The sequence below is a fragment of the Plutella xylostella genome, chromosome 22, assembly GCF_932276165.1.
Source record: "Plutella xylostella chromosome 22, ilPluXylo3.1, whole genome shotgun sequence".
Classification (NCBI taxonomy): domain Eukaryota; kingdom Metazoa; phylum Arthropoda; class Insecta; order Lepidoptera; family Plutellidae; genus Plutella; species Plutella xylostella.
Window position 1 is genome coordinate 418,959 of NC_064002.1, and position 21,181 is coordinate 440,139.

The 21,181-nt window shown below is 37.9% G+C and overlaps 2 protein-coding genes across 2 annotated transcripts; one reads left to right on the forward strand and one right to left on the reverse strand.

The window, feature by feature from the left end:
- Positions 1-162: 162 nt before the first annotated feature.
- LOC105382131 (UDP-glucosyltransferase 2) lies at positions 163-8,886 on the reverse strand. Its single transcript, XM_048628976.1, has 8 exons — positions 8,759-8,886; positions 3,383-3,470; positions 2,969-3,161; positions 2,416-2,613; positions 1,921-2,140; positions 1,586-1,805; positions 827-1,046; positions 163-596 (listed from the first exon to the last, which is right to left on the reverse strand). The coding sequence occupies exons 1-8, from the start codon at positions 8,876-8,878 to the stop codon at positions 323-325; spliced, it is 1,533 nt and encodes a 510-aa protein (XP_048484933.1). The 5' UTR covers positions 8,879-8,886; the 3' UTR covers positions 163-322.
- Positions 8,887-13,357: 4,471 nt separating this feature from the next.
- Positions 13,358-15,184, forward strand: LOC125490275. Its single transcript, XM_048629050.1, has 2 exons — positions 13,358-13,510; positions 14,225-15,184. The coding sequence occupies exon 2, from the start codon at positions 14,225-14,227 to the stop codon at positions 15,182-15,184; it is 960 nt and encodes a 319-aa protein (XP_048485007.1). The 5' UTR covers positions 13,358-13,510.
- The last annotated feature ends 5,997 nt before the right edge of the window (positions 15,185-21,181 follow it).

Genomic DNA, 21,181 nt, shown 5'->3' on the forward strand with positions numbered 1-21,181 from the left:
TTATTACAAACTAATTCGCAGACACAATTATTATTTATCTGTATTCTTATAAGTTATAAGATATGATAAGACTTAATATTTATCATTAAAACAGTAAGTAGCTGGCCCGACAACAAATAAATGATCACGTGCAAATAATTTCAAATGATAATATTAGATAGGTAGTTTCAAAATAAAACTTTATTTAAAAAATATGTACATTATGACTGTATCGATAACTGCCAGGTTCAACAACTAGCAAATCAGTTCATCAAACATAAACCATAACCAACAACCATGCAATTTACATAATTTATCACAATTTGTTTAAAACTATTTTAAACTAGTTTTTCTTCTTTTTAGCACTGGTCTTCTCCACCTTTTTGCTACAGCACAGCCGTTTCAAGCCGATATAGATGGCCGCTAGCACAGAAAAAACTACAACCGCTAGGTCCAGATAGACCTTCTGGTACCAGGGGACCAGAAGCGCGGGGGAGCGCAGGTGCGGCGCGCCGCGAGTCTTCACCACGTGCTCCACCCAGTGCACCAGCTCGCGCGCGGGCGGCGCCGGCCGGTCGTGGTAGATCAGGGACAACTCCTTCACTCTCTCCGTGTAGCTGAGAGGAGAAGAAAAACAAATGAATATAGGGTACTCAAATAAGTACAACTGAGAGAAATATGGCCGGCCCACTGCCCAAGAACCGATGACCGGTGGGGCAAACGAGACCACGAACTGACAAGCGAAGCGTGGATAGCTCTCCGGGTCGATGGACCGACCACCTTAATCAGGTGGCTGGATGAGGAGGGCCGAGGAAACAGTGTTGTCAAAGGATGAAGAGTAACATACCTAGGATTTGTAAGCAGCTCTTCAATAGCACCCTTCAACTCTTGAGCAATGTTATAAGACAGGTCGACTCGCTTGGCAAAGCCCTTGCCGACGGCGCGGTCTACATTGACGAACTGGTCTGCGAAGGCTGGGATGCCGATGATGGGAACCCCGAAGTGGATCGTCTCGGTCGTGGACAGGAGACCGCCGTGGGTGATGAATAATTTTGTATTGGGGTGAGCTAAAAAAGATAGTGAAAGCTTAGGAAATGGATTTTGAAAGGACTATCTCTTGTCTAAGGACCACCACATAAATAGTCTTCGAGATTTGATTCTGCCATTATAGTTGTGGAAAAATAATAGGCCCGTTAGAACAGCTCCAAAATGTATGGGATGACAGCTGGTGTCAAACCTAAATCATGAAAAATCTAAACAATTAGCAACTTTTGGTGCTTTAAAAGTTCTTTTTTCTTTCGGTCATTAAATAATAAGCCAGATTATGTGTCTTTTTATGTATTTCATCAAGTAAATCAAGAGTAAATAGCAAATTTGTGTAGCTGTCCAAACGGGCCTATTATATTTCGACAACTATAAGTCATCATAGGTGACAAACACAATTAATATCACTTATTATGATTGATGATAACTTTTTCAAACATGATGTTGACGCTGAAAAAAGTAGGTAGGTACCTACTAGTGCTTATTATCTCCTCCTACTACGAGGGGTTAGCTTGCATAACTACTCGTAATAGTTAGTAAATATTTAGATTTCATATCTTACCTAATATTGTTGGTTGAGGGGCCCATTTCAAGATGTGCACATTTTTAGGTAAGTTCGGTAAGTCTTCTTCGAATTTCCACAGAACAGTTTGTTTCAGTCCTGAGAACATTTTCAACAGGTCTTGTTTGATTTCTACCGGCCAGTCTTTGCTTTTCAGGTTGGACCCCATGCTGAAGTAGATCACTCCATCTTTTGAACTTTCTATGATATTTTTGAGTTCCTGTGGAAATGAGATTGATTATTAAAGGTGATTTGCCAACTACAACAACAGGATGTCCATGTTAAAATAAAGTTCATAACGGTCAATGGTCAATAAATAGGTACTTAAGTACTACCTTTGATAGTGGCTTTAGGTCAGGATCGATGTGGTATCCTCCTATAGGCTTGTAGCTCTGTGGCAGCCTGGTGGCCTCTCCCAAAGACACGTGGGAGTTGCCCAGCATCAGGGATATGTTGTATCTCTGAACGTTCAGTGGAGTCAGCGTCCTGCCTCTAGCTTCTGCCGCTGGCCTAAAGTTCTCCTCGTAGATTTTATTCTCTATCGCTTCGAAGTATCTAAGGATAGTAAAACACAAAAAAGGTTAAATTTCCAAGATTCTTCCAAGTCCTATTGTCATTAAACAAAACACGTTGTAGTGTCGTAGTATCAGCTCGCAACATAAACTGTGGGACCAACTTTGAAATCGTATCGAATGTTGCTCATTATGTCGGGCACATTAACTATTGCAACAGGATCGACACTGATCCAATTCTACCCTGTACAGATGCCCTTAGATCCAAAACTATCTTAAGCCTCCTCTCAGTTCACCAAAACAAAACAACATTCTTACAGCGACTTAAACAGCAGTCCGGCGACCTGGTTGAAGAGTTCCTTGACTCGGGCTACGAAGCCGAGCGGCGCGGTGCCGGTGGACTGGATGTCCACGGTGTAGGCGGGGTTGGGCAGCCCGTCGATCCACTGCAACACCATCCAGTGAGGTTCCACTGACGAGAACAGGATCATGGGGCAACCGAACACTGAGCCGAATCTGGAATTTTACAAATATCTTTTGAATACGAAAGTTACGTAGGCGTACCTATTGTATATGCACTCAATTTGAATATGAGTAGTTATCTAAATAGGCTATAATTATAAAAAAAATTTTTCAAGGGTTGCAAATCAGTATATCTTGGGGCGCAAGTCGCGAGGGACAAGACGTGACAAAAGTTTTCCATCAATGCATCGCAATGTGCCAACGTAAAATGGCACGTCTGGTGCCTCATGCTAGGTCTGCAGGTATTATGCAGCTATTATATAACCTATTATATAAGTTTTAACTAACTACCTATGACATTACTTTATGTACCATGAGTCCCTTAATTATAAATTGATAATTTGCTTACCCAGTGAATACTTCCGAAAAGAACCACTCGACAATGACGGCATCAAAGTTTTGTTTTGGATCCCTCATCAGCCTCTGTACATTCTCATTGCTGACCGTGTTCTTCGCTTGCTGTTCGATTATGCCGAAGAAAACACTTAGACTTGGCTGTTCCCCTTTATCATCGATCAGCTTTTTTATATTCACTAAGTCAACTGAAACGGTAATATCAACCAATATTAACACTTGAACAAGGTTATGGGTAAGTAAGTTAATATAATTAAAGTAGGTAGTGTAATCTAAAAATTACTAAGTATAACTAGCCATTGTTACACATAAATCAACAGGAGGAATGGATATTCAAGCACAACCTTCAAGCTCTGGCGGCAAAACAATCAGTGATAAAAGTATTGAAATGTATCATTTTATGACTGACCTGGGAAATACTTGATGTTATCGCTGACATTTACTTGATGTAGTCTCGCTGGTGGGTTTTCCACCGGGAACGCAGTTATGTACGTCACCTGAAATTATAGATAGGTACTGTTAGGTACTGGTTATAGTATAAGAAAAAATATTGCACAGTTATAATAATTTCAAGCTTTCATGTACTAAGAGGATCGAGGCATGCCTCAATAGTTATACACTATAATGTGATCTCTCTACAGATGTAACAGTTAGTGAGGACGACCGCATTCAAGTTCAAGGCTAACCAAAGGTAGTCCCCAAAGGTACCACCATTTCTAAACCACGGTAGGTCCTATAATTTTTTTTATTGATAACTTCTGAATTTAAAATACTTGTATCTATATGGATAGACGCCATGATGTAACTACCATCAATCATACTACCAACGTCGCGTCGGCGTCGTCAGATGGGAGTGTTTTTTTTATGTCTTGACATCTAAGTCAAGGTTTTATATACGAGTTCTGATAATATTGTATTCATAATAATATAACTAGTATGAGTATATTTCTTGTCTACTATTATAAATAGAACACAATATTCCAATCGCAAAAAAGTGGTGAAATGAAATCAATGTTCAAACAAATCCTCTCTGTTGATTTCACAACTATGAACGAAGAGTAACGCGGAACTTAAACATGAAATCCAGCACTGTGATTGGCTAAATTTTCATTGATTATGATTTCACCACAGATAATTAATATTTTTTGTAATTCCCAGAACATAAACACCACGCTAAACAGCGTCAAATTATGAGCTGTTTTTTAATTATTATATTTTTATAGAATTTAGAAAACGTAAATTTTATGTTAGTTAAGTACTTTATGAGTTATTATGATTTAAAAATATATTTCACCTCATGTCCGGCGTTGAGCAGGTTCCTGACGAAGCCGTCCCCGAGGATGGTGTGGCTCTTGCCCGGCACCGGGGACACCACCAGGATCTTGTAAGCAGCTGACAGCGGCGCCGCACACACACATAACACTACAAGGTACTTCCACATGTTTATGTTATCTAGAATAAAACTGAATACAAACTGTCCCGGCCGCCCACGACCGATCTATTCGGGCACATCGGCTCTAATGAAAATATTAAACAATCTGGGTCGAAGCTACTGTTATCTCATAGTTGTGTTTTGTGTTGATGATGACACATAGGTAGTTCAGTGCCTTGATTCAATCTTGATTCCTGTAATAATACGCAAGCGTACAAAATAACCGCAATGACTGATTTTTTCACGCCTTGTAGAAAAATTAGGTATCCTGTTAAATAATTGTCCTGTTACCTAGTTTATTTCGATGTATGCACAAAATAAGAGTAGGTTTTTTTTTAAATATGCCAGTCGCTGAGTTATGGCTATGGTTTTGTTTTGTGAATGTCTCCATGTTGTACAGGAAATATGCACAAACAACGGGACAATGTTGTCAAAGTCAAAGTCAAAATTTTTTATTCATCGTACAAAATATAAAATTTTCTAATGAACTTGTCGTGTTGTCGTGTGAGAATCACGTGAGACGAATATAATTAACGCGTTCGTCCAAGCTTCGATTTAAAAATAAACTACTGTTTGTTCATTTAACAGCAGACTGGATCAAAAAAGCAAACCAAAGTTAAAATACCTACTTACTTAAATAGAAAATAAATTTTAAATAAAAAATCCGTAAGAGTTAAAAATATCTACATGACATAATTTTATTTATTCTATGAAGTACAGGTAACCATTTTTACTAAACAACAGGGTGCTTATCATGTCATCTTATTAGTTATCTTATCATCATCATTACACTTACTCGTAAGTAGTAATCTTAACTGGGTAAGTACTTCAGATTATCTATAAATTGCGAGAAAATATTAGTAAATATTTTATATCGTTTTTCAAATCGATATTATAGATAAGTAATAACTATTAGGTAGGTACCAACAATCTAGCATCAATTTATTAATTTATCTTCTTCATATACCTCTCCTTTTCCACCTTTTTCCTACAACAAAGCCATTTCATACCCACATAGACCACGCCTAGCACACTTATCACTACAGCGGCTAAGTCCAGATAGAGTTTCTGGTACCAGGGTACCAGGAGCGCCGGGGAGCGCAGATGCGGCGCGCCGCGAGTCTTCACCACGTGCTCCACCCAGTGCACCAGCTCGCGCGCGGGGGGCGCCGGCCGGTCGTGGTAGATCAGGGACAACTCCTTCACCCTCTCTGCGAACCTGGTCAATGTAGAAAAGAAACTAATGTATGTTAGCGTCTTTCTTTTTCAGCCTATAGCAGTCCACTGTTGGACAAAGGCCTCTCTAAAAGCACGCCACCGGACGCGATGTATTTCCGCGACCAATCTTTTAACAAGTCGTCACACTATCTGGCCATAAGGCGTCCGGTCCTAAACTAGGTTTGCCTAGTTGCGTCTCCACTCCAGAACGTTTAATCCATCGGATATCGATTCTTCGAATCGGTGAGCTATGACGTCTGTATTAACACTAAAAAGCACCTAATAATGATAACCTACTTTTACAACAGCGGCTACAGATTGCAACATTTATAGGAAATGTTACTATCTGTAGCCGCATCCAAAACATCAGTTGATCGCGCGATAAGGTGCCTTGCCGCACGTGATAGTATGCCTTGAATGTATCATCGTCTGTTGTGGATCCGGCTAATTAAAATCGTCATCAAGTGATAACTAGTCACAAGTCTACTTACGTAGAATTCGAAATAACTTCTTCAATAGCACCCTTCAACTCCTGAGCAATGTTATAAGACAGGTCAACTCGCTTGGCAAATCCCTTGTTGACGGCGCGATCTACATTGATGAACTGGTCTGCGAAGGCTGGGATGCCGATGATGGGAACCCCGTAGTGGACTGCCTCAGTGGTGGAGAGCAGACCGCCGTGGGTGATGAAGAGGACTGTGTTGGGATGAGCTAGAAGAGCGATCAAAATTTGGATCCCATATACAACCTTTGAGCTTTATCCTGAAATGTTTCTGCGTATAAGGTGCGATTAGGGAAATCAGAAACTAAAATCTAATCTGACTGGCTGATCGCAGCTACACTTTAGCTTTACTAAGAAAAGGTTTTCTATCAAGATAATATCTTACCTAAAATAGTAGGTTGCGGAGCCCATTGCATAATATGCACGTTTTTAGGTAAATCAAGAATGTCTTCTTCAAATTTCCACACAACTGTTTGGTTCAATCCAGAGAACATTTTCAGTAGGTCCTCCTTGATTTCCGTAGGCCAGTCTTTACTCTTGAGGCCGCTTCCCATGCTGAAGTAGATTACACCATCTTTAGACCTCTCCATAATGGTTTTCAATTCCTATTGAATAAAACTGTTTTAATACGAGAAAGTTTTGAAGATAGAGTGAAGAAAATGTTTCATTAGTAGGTATCTATTCCTCAACACAAATGTCTATTCCATGTATTTGCTACAGAGTCTGGAGTTGTCTGGAGTCAGACATAGTTAGAACTTTATCTCTAAAACCAGCATAAGAAAAACATCACCAGTTTCTATACCTGTGGTAGTGGTTTTAAGTCAGCATTAATATGGAATCCCCCTATAGGCTTGTAGCTCTGCGGTACCCTGGTGGCCTCCCCCAGTGACACGTGGGAGTTGCCCAGCATCAGGGATATGTTGTACCGCTGAACGTTTAGTGGAGTCAGCGTCCTGCCTCTAGCTTCTGCTGCCGGGCCGAAATACTCCTCGTAGATGTTATTATTTATTCCATTTAGGTAATTGGTTGATAATCTGTCGATTTAAAATGTATTAAGGTATAATTAACAATCCATACATTGCCTGTGTTCAATACAAATCACCCCGGAAGAACTGAAAAAGAATCTTACAACATCTGATACAGCACTCCCACAACTTGGTTGAGCAGTTCCTGAGCCCTAGCTGCGAAGCCGAGCGGGGCGGCTCTCGTGGACTGGATGTCGACCGTGTAGGCCGGGTTGGGGAGCTCGTCCAGTAATTGGAGTTCCATCCAGTGCGGCTCCACCGAAGAAAAGACTATCAGTGGACAACCGAACACTGACGCGAATCTGCAAATTATATTCGTACTCATTGAGTTATACTGTTCTTGTAGGTTTAAGGTTTTGCCGCGAGCTTCGCATCGGCTTAAAAAGTTTTGCTTTAAGAACCCTCGGATAAAAATAAGCAAACTTTCATAAAAAATGGTCTAGCCGCTATCCCGTGAAAGAGTAACAAACATACTTCAAAAACAAACTTTCACGGATATAATATGTATCAGTACTATCAATCAGTACGATCTAAGTAAATGCAAATAGGTATATCCGATTAACCGATAGTGATAATATTAATAATAGTTACCTACTTACCCTGAATATATTTCGGAGAAAAACCACTCGTAAATGACCACGTCAAAATGTTTTTTTCGACCCTTCATAAGTTTCTGAACATTGTCATTGCTAATAGTACCCCTCGTGATAAGCATGACAAATTGGTAAAACCCATGAAGACTGGATGGTAGTCCGTGAGTATCGATCAGGCTTGTAATATTCAGAATATTACCTGAAAGGGCAAACCATACGTAATAAAGATACTTAATTTAAACGACGGCAAGTTAAATTGGTTTTATCAATTCATTCAACGGGTGCGTAAGTCAGAATAATATTAGCAGTTCTTGTTAGTGTAGTAGATTGTTATAATTATGTACAAGACTGAAAAAGAATGAATGTTTGGGATAATAAGCAGCGTGAAGTCAAATATTTTAGCTCCGAAATATTAAAACAATTTATTTTTTCTTAAAATTTCTTTTATCTGAACATAGAACAAAGTACGCATTTCCGAGTACCTTATTATAACTATGTGTTCTTCAGAATTACGTCTGTTGCTGTTAGCCTAGTATATAAAACTATTATTGATACGTTACTTAGGGAGGCCCCTTTTTTGCACCCTCATGCCCTTAAAGAAGCTCACCTTTCAAGTATTTGGCATTATCACTGACAGCCACTTGATGAAGTCTCGGCGGCGGATTGTCCACCGGGTACGGAGTTATGTATGTCACCTGAAATTACACATAATGAACGTTACATGCGGCGTTACACACCAGAGCTACTGGTTCATGAATCAGGAATCATTATCAGGAAGATACATGGACCCGACAATATGGTGGTGGATACGGTACGGTAAATGAACAAGGAGTTTTGTGACATTTGAAAATAGGTCAGTAATCAAATTCCACATCTTGAGCACTTCAAGAATGGGCCACAATTAACGTAGTCAACCCACCCACATTAGGCCAGCGTGGTCCTTTATTGGAAGGAGCCGTGCACCAGCAATGGGGACGTGGTGGGTTGTGTTGTGATAATGAATGTAGGCACTTACCTCATGTCCAGCGTTGAGCAGGTTCCTGACGAAGCCGTCCCCGAGGATGGTGTGGCTCTTTCCCGGCATTGGAAACACCAGTAGGATCTTGTAAGCAGCTGACAAGTGAGATGCAAACATAAACAACACTAAAAACTTCCACATTTTTATATTGAATGAAAAAAAAAACAGGTAGTGACGACCGATATGCTCAATTTTAGGGAGTGTAATATGGTTCACTTGCTAATACCTGAATTAGCAGAGTGTTAGTTAACTCATACAAATAGTGTTATTATGCTAAAGGGATAGGTAACCAAAAAGGAAAATGATAAGCGTTAAAACTTGTTTCGGTAATTATTATGCATGTAATCAGTAGCATATCTCTTAGTTTTCAATAAAAGTTACTATTTTCATTATAATACAGCTGCAAAAAATAGATTAGATTCAATTGACTCATGGACTATCTGGGTATATCTGGATAAAATATAAATAATAAATAAAAAGAAAATATAGGGGGGGGGGGAGGACGAAAAGGAGGTCTCAAACTGTAATTCTGTAAAAAAAATATACCTAGGTAATTTTTATTTACACCGCCATCTACATTAAATAGATGGAACTTACTTCAATGGCGCATGGAGTATAAAACTACAAGCCTAGCCTGCCATTACACCAAGTTACATTGCTGCCAATGAATTTTACTTTTTATAATACTACCTATGATTTTTACCACACAAGTAGGGTAAACTACCCTATTGTTGACACCCCTCCATTTATTGACACAGCGCGGAATAATTAAAGAAAACAAGACAACGCTTCGTTTTATTTAGTGATATTTATCTTTGAATGCAGCAGTAATAGTTATTCTGTACTGGTAACACTCGGCAGTCCTTTTTACAGCAATGGCTGACCAATAAAACATAGACAATTCGTGCCTCTCCGTTGCTTCTTCAAATTCCGCCATCTTGGATAGCTTTTTGCAAAGGACAGTGGCTACTTTAAGAAGAAATTTGCTAGTATTTCTTTTAAAAAATTATAAATTTGTTATTTGGACTGAAAAGTGAACAAAATTCCTTTTCCATTTCTTACCTCAAAAACCACTTATTTTCGGTTATAACTTCGAATTTAGGTGGTGTCAATTATAGGTAGCACTTTCGGTATATTTTCCTAATATTGACATATTGGGTCAATAATTGGAAGGAATGTTTTTTGTTTTCATGTTAATATTTTTGCTTTTTCCGGTAGTATATCCTATAATGATTATGTTAACACTATTTAATCATTTATCCCACACGAATTTCCAATTCATGACACAGTGTCAATACAGTGAAATCCAATTATCGACATAGTGTCAGTAATCTATTTCCCTATTATTGACATGTCTATATATAGGCAAAGTGTCAATAATTAGTCTCATAAACGATAAATATTTTTATGGGAGCTTACTATACTATGACACTCAAAAAATAACTTTTCCTGCTTCACTTCTCACTGCCTTCCTGCAACCTATAAGAAGTCGTCTGACTATCAGTGGCAGGTGGCCTGCCAACTGCTCTACGTCCACCTGTCTTCATTTTGCCTGTCCAAAAGTGTCCTGCACACTTCCACCCAGCTGAATCCACCTCGTAATCTATTAAAACTGGGATTCTGACCCGGCGGGTAAACAATGATCAAGATAGGTGTTAAGATTCACAAAATTGAATGATATCCAGCGGTATCGTTCGTTTCGATTGGGACACTGGACATTACCTTAGTATTGAACATGTTTATCTACAGGCCAACCCTCAAGGATGCTACGTGTAGTTCCGCGAGCATAAACTGGAGATATCAGAGGCATATTCATGATTCATGATGTCTTCATCAATACAGATGTGACAAAGCTACACCACACTTTTCTTTGGCCTTTCTCTTCCAGCAGCTACTTACCAGGTACATGTCTAAGATCAGCCTCCTGATGGCCAAAAGGCGTGCTATGTCACGCTTGCCTGTTCGTTACCTCCACTCGAGAACTCGATTACTCCAACTGTCTTTCTTCTTGGGTGGCTGGCCTATTGGCATCTCACATTGGTTCTCTGATGGATTGATTACCCCATTTCAGTCCGCATTACGACTTTATATCAGTGGACCTGTTAGCCCAGCCGTGACCACGTTTCTGAACCATATGGCATCAGCAGCAGGACGCACTGGCTGGAACCTTTGAGAAATGCCCAGGAGATCATGAGACGAAGCAGCCTAACTCAGTGGGACTAGTCTGCTAGCATCAGTATTAGATGCAGTACATATGGTATGTCAGATAACTAGCTGACGACTTATGGTATGTGACACTTATGGTGTTTCAATATATCACCGTGATATACCAAATAGAGAACCGGACCCATGGTACCCTCCCAAAGGTTTAATTCCTGTTAAAAAACGGTTTTTATTACCTAATATCAAGCATGTCAATAATTGGTACAGGAGGTGTCATAAATTGGAAAACGCGTGTCAGTAATTGTGAAATAGGGTTTTTTTCAAATTTATAGCTGATAATAAAAAACTAAGACTATAGGGTCATGGTTTTGTCAAAAATATTATAAATGAATATACACCTGAAACCGCTACAGAAAAAAATACCACAATACTAATATTTTATACGTATTTATGGCCAGTTTTGCAGACAACTCGTCTTAAAGTGTCAATAATTGGGTAGTTTACCCTAGTACTTTAATCTAAAAATCAAGGTAGGTAAATACCCTTCAGTGTGTGACTGTAAATATCATGCTCTATCTTACCTAATGATGGTGTGAAAGACACGGCACACTACGTATTAAGAGTACTACGTAGTACACGTTGTCATCGGTAGATGGCGTTTTGTCGACAACAACACAATATCTTCAATGTAGGGTCAACAAAAAAAGGTACCACTATCAAATAGTTGGATCCAGATCAAAAGTTGCTTGTGTTTGTGTAGTGAGTATTCTATCATAGAAAATAAGTACAAAATAAATAATCGAAGATGAAACGCAAATACTACAAGGTTTACCAATCATAAAAAGTACTTGTAATTCTTATATAATTTCAGCCAAAAACGGCTGATTTTTTAAATGTTTTTTTATTTTTTATTACCTAGCAATTAGCATGTACATTTTAGGTACTTATAGTAACATTTTGGAAAAAAAGCTTTTGAGAAAATTTACTTTTATTGGTACCTACTTAAATTGAGATTTTCAGGGTTTCAGGAAAAAACAGGGTGTGATTGCCATAATTTGGAACGCCAAATCAATAAGTAAGTAGGTACAAATATCACTAGTATTTAAATGCAATACGTGTACACCTTCCTCTTCTACTCAACAAGTCTCTCATTCACCCAAAGGTTGCCTGGAAGAGATCGCTTTTAGCGATAAGGCCGCCTATTGTGCTTACTCCTTTTGTTATTTAATGTATGTTGTGTGTTTTGTTCAATAAAGTTATATTGTATTGTATTGTACTTAAATTACTTGGCCTTGTAATTTTTAAGAGATCTATGTTGGTGTTATGTGTTAACAAAATTTTATAGTTCACCGCAATATTCAATTCTCGATCAAGAATCAAGAGCAGCATTCACAGAGATTATAGCATACCCCGCCCCACCCCGCCCCCCGCCGCAGCAGTGAAGTGAGTGAGCTATGTCCGGGAACTTAAAAGTTGTCAGGAGCTAGAAAATGCAAGTTCCTGTGTGACTAGACATACTAGGCGGTCTACACTGCAGGTGTGGCCAACCATCTATCGCGATTAAAATGTTTAATAACAAAATGTTATTTAAGTATTATTTATTTTGGTTTCCGTACCTCGAAAGGAAAAAAAGGATGGAAGAGGAAGGAGGAAGGAAAGCAAATTTGTAGACTCAAGTCAAGTGTCCCCAAGATGTAAAGGAAAACTATCTCAGGTAAGTACACTTCAGGGTTCCGTACACCCTCAGGGCGCGAGTCCAACTCGCACTTGGCCGGTTTTTTACAATTATTATGGCGGCCTTTTTCTGTGAGAAAAGCGTTTGTGAAAATAAGTAAATACCTACTACTACTACTACTAACTACTAAAAGTCTGTTTTTACCAGACCAATACCTGGGACATAAGTAAGTTATTAATAGTATGCATATTGTATCCTTGTCACCAAGCGTGACTATTAATAGTATCCATTATTTAAATTAAGTTTGTGATAAAACTAGAACAACGAAAGTAAAACTAAAACAGGTTGATATTTACATTGCCTCTAGAACATAAAAAATCACTTAGGTATTTTCTTCTCGCATAAATTAGCGCCAAAAAAGTTTCAATTGGTGTTTTGCTATGTACTAACCGTCTAGGTATAACTTTAAAAGGACATGTATGCTACCACTAACTTCTCTATACGTGACAGTGAATAACCGTGAAATTATCTCTCTTAAAGAGCTAGCTAAGAAATAATCACCCTCTCTCTACTCTCTCATCTCCTAGATAGTAGTAAAATTATCTCTCTCCATATTCTTTATAGAACAACGCAGACTCAGGTACCTATCTATCTCTCTTCACACCTCAAAGGGTGTGATCGTGTAAGTGATGATGTCCTCCTTGGCTGATGGAAAAACCGAATAGGCCATGGATGAAAATACCCTAAACCTTTAGATAGCTTATTTTTCAGCAGATCAGCTTGTCATAGTTTAGCATCCCTGGCGCAGTTCAGGCGGGGTCAGTCAACCCTCGCGGCCGCTTCCCGGTTCCACTAGGCCCCCGCAGTCTCAGGCCACTCCTCACACAGACACTACACTACTCCTGGGAAAGGTACGTAGGATTTTTTTAAATCTGAATTTTCTTTTTAGTAAACCTTAGGATTTAATGCCCATGGAAATTAATGTAGCTAGGAGGTGTTAGTAATATTTTCACTTATCTTTGTCTAGGAAATCTATTGAGATGCTCACATAGATTAAAAAATCTTCAACTATCGTAAAATCTCGATATGATAGAGTTTGTGTTTACAGAGGAAATATCTTCCAAGATGTTTTCCTTTCATTTAGAGGTATTATAAACACTTCCTATTATAACCAAATATATTTTCGAGTGCATCTATTTTGTACGGTGTATGCATCGTCTACCTACCTACTTAATTACCTATCATCATGCATTTAGATAATTTCACTTTTAAATATGTGCAAACTTTCGCTGATTAAAAAGGACTAGTTTGTTCGATAGAACGAGCACCGATCAGAAGATTCCACTTATATTATAATTTGACCTTGATACTTAGTCTGATTTGTTGTTTGTTCTACAATCATGCTCTGTAATAGAAATGAGGGGTATTATTAGTTTGTCATTTATTTTATATTATGCGTGTCTGTGGTCATGGTAGCACCAAAACAAATATAATTATTAGAATGAAATTTCCTTTTCGTTTGAAAGTTGACTAAATCGACATAGCATTGGCATCGGTTACAAGCTGAACATCATTAATTTGAAGCTAAATATAAGTATATATTTTTGTTTTTTTATAAATTACAGATGCAGTGCTACCTCTGCATGACCTACGTTGTGTTTTTCTGCAACGCACTTCCAACTAAGGACAAGGAACCGACCAATCAGCCCGAGCGGAGGTCCCTATTCCGAGATGTGATCGAGTCCCTCCACATCCGCGCGCAGCTCCCAGACGACTTGAACCAGCATGATGATAACGATCTCGCACAAAACTACGAGCGATACGGCTATGAGAATGAACCCCCAAACCTGCCCAGCGACGCCGAGTTCATACCTAGAAGAAACGACCGCATTGAAAGAATCGATATGCCATCTATAAAATATCGCTACCCTAAAAGCTTGTTCGATAAGAACGACAGCAAAAGTCTAAGCGAGCTGAATCTATCCAACGTTCAACCGAAAGAGGAAATAGTACTTTATATAAGCACTACATCTGAACCGAAAGCCACGACCAACAGACCCAGGAAACCACAGAAGCGACGACCCGTCAACAAAGTGCAATACCAAGAGAAAGATGAAGAAGTAGAAGAAGAGACCGAATCAGGCCTCCCGCAGGACCTGTCCTCTGTCATCCCACTGAGGAACACTATGGCTGGCCAGAGCCAAATCGGAAACCGTGAGTCGCAAATCGTGGTGAAACCCACTGTCATAGTGAACTTCCGAGGCTCAGTCAGTCACAGGGACAGCGACATCAAACTGTCTGGTCGCAAAACTGAAGACAACAGCACTAAGGGAGAAATCCCTCCGAATATTTTCAACATCAGGCAAGAGGTGAACCTTGAGCGGACCTTGCCGAGTCTAGCCAATAGGGGAGGAGCTAAGATAAAGGACATAAGGGAGTCGGTGAGGGTTGAAGGTAAACTGCTGCAGAAGAGCGAAGATGACATGATGATGTGTGAGAGCGCCACCTGGAGTTCGGAGAAGAAGGTCCGCGGCGGGAGACGGGTCGACAATATATTCCAGATTCTGTTTTCGCTGCGAAAATGAAGCTATTTTAAGTTGTGTGGTCTCACAATGTTACTTTAAGTACTTACGATTAATAAACTCTTATTAGTGTTGTGATATTTGATTTGCTACGCCTTAAGTAATCGTATGATTATATCAGCGGGTAAAGCGCCAAACGTATACACAAATACATCATCATCATCATCATCATCACAGGCGTTCAATACCCGATACGACACTTGGGTAAGCAAATTTTATGCACTATGTATAACAGGGGTCCCCCTGTTATACTACCAGGATGACATGTTACTACAGTAAATAAATAATTTTATTTACTGGATAAAATCTGGCGTTTGGTAGGACAACTGTCTAAATTGATTATTTAGGTACCTGTAATCATAATTTTATCTAGGCCAATTTGAAATCCCAATGATAATAATCAGATCTAGCGACACAAACAAACAAGCATACAATAAAAACATACCTAATTCTTAGATCACGATATGTGATCAATAAGGAACCTTGGCCTTCCTTTCGTAGACTGTCCTGGCACCGTTAGATTCACCGCACCCACGCGAAACAACAGATCCGATTGTATATACAATGCTAGGTTTTAGATAAAGTTGACATCTTATTAGCGGACAAAGGTTCGTCACCTTGTATAAGGATCAGCCAGATAGTTTAGCTGTCTGTAGCTTACTGCGCTGGCGTGTTATAATAAATATAATGTATAAGAATCTCGGTCTTAACACAATAAACTATACACACGTTAAACAGATCATTCAAATGTCAAATAAATGCTTTCATTAAGGGTCGGCAATAGGTAATCGAGGGTTGGCATTGTCATAGAATTATGTAGTAAATGATGCTCTACAGCCTTGAAAAAAATCACACCGGTAGTCGAAGAGTCTAGCTAGGTGCTGAATCATTCGAATTCAAGTAAAAGTTTATGGATAACTGTAAATTAAAGTCAGAATATGACGAAAAACCAGTAAATGACACTCCCGTATTGTAACAACTGTGTCGTAATCATCAAGTATTTTCATATGATTTTTATCATATTATAAAGTTAAAGGCTTGGACTAGGCGCTAAATACCTTGTTTTTTAATAAACACACACTTATTTTGTGTAAATTAATCCCAAACTTGAGCAATTTTTTTCCCTCAAATTTTCATACAAATATCTATGGCGGTTTTCTGTGTTATAAAATCATAAACACAAGTGACGTTTGACTCAGTTGGCCGCTGGCCTCCAAAGAAGGGTCACGTCGGTTTAGGCAGCACTGACAGCTCGCGATCTTATCGTGTACAGATACAAAATCACTGCACATTGGTTGTCATTGCACTTTTTCAACTTTTATGACAACAACATAATTTGATTTGAAATTGAGGAAGCATAATTCTTCCAGTATATTCAATACATTAAATTAAATTAGATAGTGTGCAATATTCTCGTGACATTACAGTCTCGTAAAGGTCTGATGAGGAGCAGGAATATAGCGAATGGATCTAAGTGATGACAATACGCATGAACATTAGGTTAGGGATCAAAAATACAGTCTCTTGGTGCTGGTTGAGGTATGGTCTCGTGAGGATCTGATGAGGGCAGTAACACGGTGGTGGCTCAATTTTATTTCAAAGATGTTAATAGCTAAAAGCATCGAGTTTGGGCTATTAAGTATGTTTTTCAGAGAGAGAGAAAGAGATTTTATTTTTCCTGTGGATGATGTGTTAGGTTTACTGGGTTTACTAAGTTCATTCTGTTAATGGCATCAAGTTGTTATGTGTTCATAAGTAATAATTATTGGCTTGTATTTAAACCTCCACCAGAAATTATATGATACTGCCGCCAATAAATTCGAAATCTCCGCCAAAACGGATAAATCATCACCAAATCATGCTTCCCAAAATATTTTTGAAATGAACCAAATTATTTTTTACTGCATACTGTAAAACTATATTGACACCATTAAAATTTATTTCAAACCAAATAAAGTATATCATCGCTATATAGATGTAGCCAATATATTCTTTTATCAGTATCATTTTAATAATCCTTTCTAACCAAAAAAAGTAAAAGTAAATATTAAAAATTAAGTTTATACCAAATAATAAATAGCTTATCCCAAAACAAAGTCACTTGTTAAATTGCTTTATGAATTAATTAAATCATTAGTATGTGCTTAGTAAACGCAGCGTGGGACGCCCTCCTGCCCGCTGGACTGACGACCTTAGGCGGGTTGTGGTTGGATGAGGAAGGCCGAGGACCGAGTGTTGTGGCGCTCCTTGGGAGAGGCCTATGTCCAGCAGTGGATGATTATTGGCTGATGATCATGATGATGATAGGTAAATGTATGTATATGAGTATGCGGGCGCGGGGGGATGGCGCCGCTCAAATGTGACCTTGTCCAGAAGGGGTGAATTTGCCGCGATGTATTGAGGTCGATGTACTAGACATCAATACATTGCGTCCACAAGCATCGCGCAAATTCAAAATTCATGCCGCACCACTCTTAAAGCCGCAAATGCCTACATATTAAAATTAACAGGTAAATCGATTACCTTTATACTATATTTTATATTGTTTTAGGGTAGGATAATTCGGTGATATAAAAAAAAATTGAACACTTAGTTTTGGTGTCAATGTTTATATTTTAGTATAGCATAATTTGGTGATGATTTATCCGTTTTGGCGACGAAAAAGATTTTCTATTGTAAACTTGCAATTATTTGGAGGCGTGTTTATTTATTTTGGGCGCGTAAACGTTTTTTTTGGCGTTTCGATCTTGGAGTTGATTTAATTAATTTGGTTTTAATTTTTTTTTTGGTACAATGTATTAGCGTATTATTATTTTTTTTGGTGATGATTTAAATTGTACCCATAATTATTTATTAACAAAATGCTGTTGGTTCTCCACGAAAATGTAAAAATAAAAATAAAATAAATAAAAATAAATTCGTAACGTAAAATTGTCAATGACGGAATTTCTTCTATAGACAGTAGCCACAAAAAAACAAACGATAGATGGCGTGATTTGAAGATAAAGATACATTTATTCGACACATAGACAGCAACCACAAAAAAATACAGATTTAAAGAAAACAAACACATACTTATACAAAACATCAAAGAAAAAAAAGGATACACATCAAAATTATAAGCCCCAATTTACTTGTGTGGGACAGGGAGTACCATAATATTTTTTTTGGGTTACTCATTGTTTTAGGGTAGGATAATTCGGTGATATAAAAAAAAATTGAACACTTAGTTTTGGTGTCAATGTTTATATTTTAGTATAGCATAATTTGGTGATGATTTATCCGTTTTGGCGACGAAAAAGATTTTCTATTGTAAACTTGCAATTATTTGGAGGCGTGTTTATTTATTTTGGGCGCGTAAACGTTTTTTTTGGCGTTTCGATCTTGGAGTTGATTTAATTAATTTGGTTTTAATTTTTTTTTTGGTACAATGTATTAGCGTATTATTATTTTTTTTGGTGATGATTTAAATTGTACCCATAATTATTTATTAACAAAATGCTGTTGGTTCTCCACGAAAATGTAAAAATAAAAATAAAATAAATAAAAATAAATTCGTAACGTAAAATTGTCAATGACGGAATTTCTTCTATAGACAGTAGCCACAAAAAAACAAACGATAGATGGCGTGATTTGAAGATAAAGATACATTTATTCGACACATAGACAGCAACCACAAAAAAATACAGATTTAAAGAAAACAAACACATACTTATACAAAACATCAAAGAAAAAAAAGGATACACATCAAAATTATAAGCCCCAATTTACTTGTGTGGGACAGGGAGTACCATAATATTTTTTTTGGGTTACTCCCCATCTATGCGAAATATCAGCTTGATATCTTTACCCGTTTCTGAGAAAAAGGGCGGTGACAGACGGACAACAAAGAGATCCTATAACGGTTGCTTTTTTTCTTTTGACGTTCGAAACCCTAAAATTAAGTAAAAATAATATGCTGCTACCAAAAAATGTACTTACAGGTATTGAAAAAGCGGTATATAGTACTAAACAAATTATAAACAAACAAAAAACCCGACTGCACGCTAAAAATATGAAAACAAGTCCCAATGTTAATGGAAAGTATCCATTTAGCTGAATGTTACTTAGAAAACGGCCTTGAGTGGCGGTCAAGTTGGTCCCCGCCTGCGATACTTTCCATTAACATTGGGACTTGTTTTCATGTTTTTAGCGTACAGTCGGGTTTTTCGTTTGTTTATAATTGTTTTTTTTTATTTGTAACTTTTTAGTTGTTTTTATTTTATGAAATTTTACGTCAGTAGTTCATGATCATTTTTATTTCAATAATTTTGGTGTTGTTATTTAAATACCTTCAATATGCATATTTTTATAATGTGAAAATCAAGCCCTTTCATTTGATACCTTACACGGCAAAGTTGAATTATTATTTTTTCGATCATCACGTTATGTCCTCTAGAGGGCGCTATGTTCATTTTAATGGAACGTCACATAGCCTATAACCATCGCGCCATCAATACGCTTCTAACAATACCTCATACATCAAAATCTATCAAGCCGTTTAGGCTACAGGAGGGAACAAAGAAACAGACAAACATACATACATACAATCAAAAAACATTACCCTCCTCTTTCGGCAGTCCGGTAAAAAGGAGTAAGACAGGGGGTCATTCTGAGCTTTTGCTCTACGAGTTTTGGAAATTAACTTTGTTGGACATGTGACTTTTTACCATGGAAAACGAATATTTTTTTTCGCGAATTTGCAAATCTCGTAGAACAAAAGTTGTTCAGAATGACCCCTTGAGTCATCCCCTTTTGGCTTAGTATAGCCCTTTTGCGACACTACTCGTATGTATTTACTTTGCTTTGTCGTCGGGGTTCAGTTGGCTGGAGAATGCCCGAAACTTATTATCTACACTTTAATACTTGTAGTTACCTTTCTACAAGTAAATACCACATTTGTTTGAGAAAGCTAATCGGGTTCCGAGTATAGAGTAAAGTGGCACCCCTATTAATTTCTACTCTTTCCTGGTGCCTACCAGTGTAAGTAAGAATTATACTTACTTACCCTAAAATCACCCAAAATGTACTTGAACATAATTGTCAATAAAGTTGGCGAGTAAAAGTTTATCGACCCACTGTGCAAACTTACATGTGTGCGTGTCACTGCGTGTGCTGTGTGAAGAGCATTGAAAACCCAAAATTGGCGCGGCACGTCACCCTGTACGGGCCCTTAATGTGCATCCGTCAACAACTGTCGAGTTAAACACCCGACAAAACTAGCTTATTAATTTTTTGTAGGACATTCTGTGTTTAAACAATGATCTGTCCCTTCTATATCACAATTACTCACGATGTGGTCTTCGGGAGGTCTGTTTTTGATTGACTGATAACCTCAGGATCCGTGTATAGGACTTAGTATTACAAAGTCCTTGCCGTATATTTAAAGATAGAAAAAGTGTCAAAGCTGTCTCTTGGAAGTTTAAACAGTATCTAGGTATAGGTGCTATTATTTTTAGATTTCCGGTGTAAGACTTGTCATTTGCAAATGTAAAAAAATTTTTTTTTTGTGTAAATGCATTTTAGTTTCATATAGATTATAGCTGAAGTCAGCTTTCACATTCCCATCACTGCGGCACTATGGCTAATGTTATTTAAATTTAAGTAAAGATAATTTCAATGTCTATAATATATTTGCTTGTTGCGAATAGAATTTTTATACTAAGGAACGTATTCTAACCCTCAAATTCATAGAATAGGGGTAAAATATTGTTCCTCAAATGATAAGCCTTCAGGTCTAATACTTCTTAATCTCAAAATGTTGGATACCTCTACGACATAATCTTGCCATCACTGTGAAACCAATAAGTCTGAATTTAAAAATAAATTATTCTCTGAATGACAAAAAAGCAAAATTTCACTTAGAATGACTGAAAATCAGACCATTACATTTCAGTAAAGAAGAGGCTTTGGCTTTACATTAGGGAAACTATTCTGAAAGATATTAGTAGTGTTGTGTTC

Coding starts and splice junctions, on each gene's coding strand:
- LOC105382131 (XM_048628976.1), bottom strand. CDS start 8,878: ATGTTTGCATCTCACTTGTCAGCTGCTTACAAGATCCTACTGGTGTTT. Junction 2,614..2,968: donor TTTTCGGAAGTATTCACTGG/GTAAGCAAATTA, acceptor GTAAAATTCCAG/ATTCGGCTCAGTGTTCGGTT. Junction 597..826: donor GAGCTGCTTACAAATCCTAG/GTATGTTACTCT, acceptor TTCTCCTCTCAG/CTACACGGAGAGAGTGAAGG.
- LOC125490275 (XM_048629050.1), top strand. CDS start 14,225: ATGCAGTGCTACCTCTGCATGACCTACGTTGTGTTTTTCTGCAACGCA.